Source organism: Uranotaenia lowii, chromosome 2 (genome assembly GCF_029784155.1).
Source record: "Uranotaenia lowii strain MFRU-FL chromosome 2, ASM2978415v1, whole genome shotgun sequence".
In the NCBI taxonomy this organism is placed as follows: Eukaryota; Metazoa; Arthropoda; class Insecta; order Diptera; family Culicidae; genus Uranotaenia; species Uranotaenia lowii.
In genome coordinates, this window is record NC_073692.1 from 199,406,671 (window position 1) to 199,412,114 (window position 5,444).

At 36.8% G+C, this 5,444-nt stretch overlaps 1 protein-coding gene across 1 annotated transcript; it reads left to right on the forward strand.

Moving 5' to 3' along the window:
• The first annotated feature begins 2,019 nt into the window (after window positions 1-2,019).
• On the forward strand, window positions 2,020-4,933 carry LOC129742255 (uncharacterized). The gene is made up of 2 exons (XM_055734130.1): window positions 2,020-2,130; window positions 2,741-4,933. Exons 1-2 carry the CDS (start codon window positions 2,020-2,022, stop codon window positions 4,931-4,933), a joined length of 2,304 nt encoding a protein of 767 aa, XP_055590105.1.
• The last annotated feature ends 511 nt before the right edge of the window (window positions 4,934-5,444 follow it).

The following is a 5,444-nucleotide window of genomic DNA, read 5'->3' on the forward strand; positions in this document are numbered from 1 at the left end:
GTCCTTAGCAGTTTTTATGGTCTTCTTTAGGTTCCGCTTGACAATAGCCCAGTATTTCTCAATTGGGCGGCTCTGGCCTGTTGGAAGGGTTCTTGTTCTTGGGAACCACCTGCACGTTGTTGGCGGCGTAACACACCATGGCCTTTTTAACGTAATGGCAAGATGCCAAATCCAGCCAAAACAGTACGGAACAAGCGTGTTTCTTCAGGAAAGGCAGCAGACGTTTATTCAAACACTCTTTCACGTAGGATTTCTAGCTATGAAAATGCTGCTTTTCAAGCCACAGGTACAGATGGCTTGCCAAACCAGATATTTCTTCGCGAACTTTGACAGTTTCATGTGCTTGAAAATATCTGCTACCTTTCCCCTTCCTTTTGCCGTATAAAACTCATGTTCCGGAAGCTGCTTGTAGTCGGCTTTGACGTAGGTTTCGTCGTCCATTACCACGCAGTCAAACTTCGTCAGCATCGTCGTGTACAGCCTCTGGGATCGCACTTTGGCCGTCGTGTTTTGTTTATCATCAAGATTTGGAGTCACTACCTTCTTGTAAGTCGATAGTTCGGCTCGTTTTTTGGCTCGATGCACGGTTGTAGACGATACACCCAGCTTATTTGCGGCATCTCGGAGAGATAGGTTAGGATATCGCTTGAAACTACCGGCAACTATCTTTGTCGTCTCAGTGGCTTCCGGTTTTCGATTCTCCCCCGATCCAGACTTCCTGGCTGTTGGCAAATGTTCCCCAAACACTTTAATTACATTTGTAGCGGTTGATTTGGCAACTTATAGCGATTTTGCCAACTTTGCGTGCGAGTGGCTCGGATTTTTGCAATAGGCGAGCAAAATTTTGATACGCTGTTCTTCTCCCTTGGACGGCATTTTGAAGAGTGAATTCCAAAATCAAAATAGGAGCAACATTCTACACACACCCACCTTCAAAATAAGGGGTGTTCAGGTTTTTTAAATAGGTACTTTTATTTGTTCAAATCTCGATAAAGCTAATAAAAAATAATTCCAGTCACCGAAAAAGCCTTCAGTTTTTTTTACTCTTGAGAAAATATTTCAAATTCAAAACATTATGCATCATTTGCTGAGAACTCTTAAAATATATTCTTTATTCAGTCAATCTGAGAAGGTGATGTATTAGTTATTGTGGGAAGAAATTCAAGATTTTTCAAGTTTATTTTTAAATAATGAAATTCGTAGTATCATTTCTCACTTCCATCTTTATTTTTTTTAAATAACCACTGAGTTCTACCTAGATTTTTCCGGATTTTGCTTTAAAAAAATTCCAAATAATATGATCAGATTTTGATTTTACCACGTTTTGAAAATAAAATGGTCCTGATTTCTCTTAATAAATGAGGGAAAAAATCTGCAATACTTACTTTAGGGCATGGGTGGCCAACATTTTCAACAGGCGGGCCAAATTTCAGAAATGAGATTGGCTGGCGGGCCACAAAAACCTCTGGAGTATTCAAAAAAATAAAACAACAGATTTCTGAAAACGCTAAGGAAAAAACATTTGCCTCGGTCAAATCGAGTTAAGATTCATCTTAATAAGTAAATTTTATTATTTGTATATTTTTATAAATTTCGCTCCATTTGAAAAATAGGAGAAATATAATGCATTACGAAATGAATTACCCCTCCCAACTTATGTATGTTGTCAAGGAATTTAAATCCTCTTCGATTTATTCATGCCAAAAATGTCATATATTGTAACGTGGTTACATTTCTGTATATATAAATAATAATTAAAATCGAAAATAAGACATTTCTGTACATATAATTAGATAAGTTCACGTTAATTATTTATTGTTATTGTTTATCAATATTGTGCCGTTCTAATTAAACGATCAGTCGACATGCTTTCCGTCATATGTTCTATGCCATACAATCTTTGGTACAAGATTTCATGCAACTTTTATTCTGCTCTCGCATACAACATCCGCTTTCATGACTCAAGTGATCGAGTGTCACCTCTCGAGATTCTTCTCAGAGATCCGAATAGGTTCGGTAATGAAAGGAGGAGATGGCTTGTTGTGGAAGACACAAGGAGATTCCCAATGTCATGCCGAGAGCATAGCTGGAGTACACGAACTCAGGTTTGAAAGTTCGTTGACCGGATTCGTAGGTCATCGGATTTCCCCTCCAAAGGTCAAAGGATTTTCCTACTTGCGACCTAACTGAGGATCCACGGAACAAAGCTCGATCACTTTGATCCAGACCGTGGTTTAGGTTACAGCGAGGATTCCATTTTTGTATTTGATTCGCGAATAACGTCCTAAAGTAAAAGCCCACGTGAAGTGTCTTGAGAATTGAATGTAATTGTTATTGTTCCTTTTTCCTATTTAGAGCTACTAAACTAAAGAGCTAGGAGGATAGTGTGTTGTGCGTGTTAGACTCCGTTGTGCGAAAAACATTCGATAAAAAGGTAAAAATTCAATCGAATTCTGTGTGTAAACTGTGTGTTAATTTACGTCGAAATATTACTCGACGTCCCTTTAATAGGGGGCTAGCATCACAACTGTTTTAGCGATTGCTAAACCCAACCGGAACCTCATTCATCCAGCCACGGGAGGCTTCAAGGTTTGCCCGACGAGGCCACGTCGGAAGCGGAAACGTACGCTACAACACGTTTTCCGTCAGCCGGTTCGCCAAACCTTCCGGCCAATTGAAATTCGCCACCAGCATCGCCACCTGATACGTCGAAGAATCATCCCCACCATCACCATGTAAGGTCCCACAACTACAACAACAACAACAACAACAACAACAACAACAACAACAACAACAACAACAACAACAACAACAACAACAACAACAACAACAACAACAACAACAACAACAACAACAACAACAACAACAACAACAACAACAACAACAACAACAACAACAACAACAACAACAACAACAACAACAACAACAACAACAACAACAACAACAACAACAACAACAACAACAACAACAACAACAACAACAACAACAACAACAACAACAACAACAACAACAACAACAACAACAACAACAACAACAACAACAACAACAACAACAACAACAACAACAACAACAACAACAACAACAACAACAACAACAACAACAACAACAACAACAACAACAACAACAACAACAACAACAACAACAACAACAACAACAACAACAACAACAACAACAACAACAACAACAACAACAACAACAACAACAACAACAACAACAACAACAACAACAACAACAACAACAACAACAACAACAACAACAACAACAACAACAACAACAACAACAACAACAACAACAACAACAACAACAACAACAACAACAACAACAACAACAACAACAACAACAACAACAACAACAACAACAACAACAACAACAACAACAACAACAACAACAACAACAACAACAACAACAACAACAACAACAACAACAACAACAACAACAACAACAACAACAACAACAACAACAACAACAACAACAACAACAACAACAACAACAACAACAACAACAACAACAACAACAACAACAACAACAACAACAACAACAACAACAACAACAACAACAACAACAACAACAACAACAACAACAACAACAACAACAACAACAACAACAACAACAACAACAACAACAACAACAACAACAACAACAACAACAACAACAACAACAACAACAACAACAACAACAACAACAACAACAACAACAACAACAACAACAACAACAACAACAACAACAACAACAACAACAACAACAACAACAACAACAACAACAACAACAACAACAACAACAACAACAACAACAACAACAACAACAACAACAACAACAACAACAACAACAACAACAACAACAACAACAACAACAACAACAACAACAACAACAACAACAACAACAACAACAACAACAACAACAACAACAACAACAACAACAACAACAACAACAACAACAACAACAACAACAACAACAACAACAACAACAACAACAACAACAACAACAACAACAACAACAACAACAACAACAACAACAACAACAACAACAACAACAACAACAACAACAACAACAACAACAACAACAACAACAACAACAACAACAACAACAACAACAACAACAACAACAACAACAACAACAACAACAACAACAACAACAACAACAACAACAACAACAACAACAACAACAACAACAACAACAACAACAACAACAACAACAACAACAACAACAACAACAACAACAACAACAACAACAACAACAACAACAACAACAACAACAACAACAACAACAACAACAACAACAACAACAACAACAACAACAACAACAACAACAACAACAACAACAACAACAACAACAACAACAACAACAACAACAACAACAACAACAACAACAACAACAACAACAACAACAACAACAACAACAACAACAACAACAACAACAACAACAACAACAACAACAACAACAACAACAACAACAACAACAACAACAACAACAACAACAACAACAACAACAACAACAACAACAACAACAACAACAACAACAACAACAACAACAACAACAACAACAACAACAACAACAACAACAACAACAACAACAACAACAACAACAACAACAACAACAACAACAACAACAACAACAACAACAACAACAACAACAACAACAACAACAACAACAACAACAACAACAACAACAACAACAACAACAACAACAACAACAACAACAACAACAACAACAACAACAACAACAACAACAACAACAACAACAACAACAACAACAACAACAACAACAACAACAACAACAACAACAACAACAACAACAACAACAACAACAACAACAACAACAACAACAACAACAACAACAACAACAACAACAACAACAACAACAACAACAACAACAACAACAACAACAACAACAACAACAACAACAACAACAACAACAACAACAACAACAGCAGTAAGGTTTTCCCGGACAAAGAGCCAGATCGCTCTGCTTCATCGGCCATGAGCCAAAAACGGTACCGTAAGTAGAGCAAATCCGAAAAATGCGCATTTAAACAAATATCTGGCCCCATGATCAAATAATACCACACACAGTTTTGGAAACAGTTTCCCAATTTGAGAAGCTTCGCCACTAAAAGCTTATTCTCAAACAAGAAAAACCGCACAACTTAGGGAAAGCAAACAGAAAGGAACAAATAGAAACAACTATGTAAATCTAAAAATAGTAACCAACAACGGAATACATTCATAAAAATAGAAACGAAACACGGAATGTAGTCATTAATTAAAAATCTGCTTGATGTAAATAGTTCTTCTCGTTCGAATAAATGTATTAAGTATTCTATTCCGTAATCTATGTTGTTGTAAATTAAATTAGCTTTCCCCTGAACAGTTGCGTCTGATTTGAAAGGTATTTCACGTGTTTTGTCCGCTTAGTATCTAGAGTTTTCTTTATTGGTTCTTGTTCTT

What these genes read in the sequence shown, in the direction of transcription:
- LOC129742255 (XM_055734130.1), top strand. Translation starts at nt 2,020, where the DNA reads ATGAAAGGAGGAGATGGCTTGTTGTGGAAGACACAAGGAGATTCCCAA. An exon ending in AAAGTTCGTTGACCGGATTC is followed by an intron (nt 2,131 to 2,740) that starts GTAGGTCATCGG and finishes TCACCATGTAAG; the next exon opens with GTCCCACAACTACAACAACA.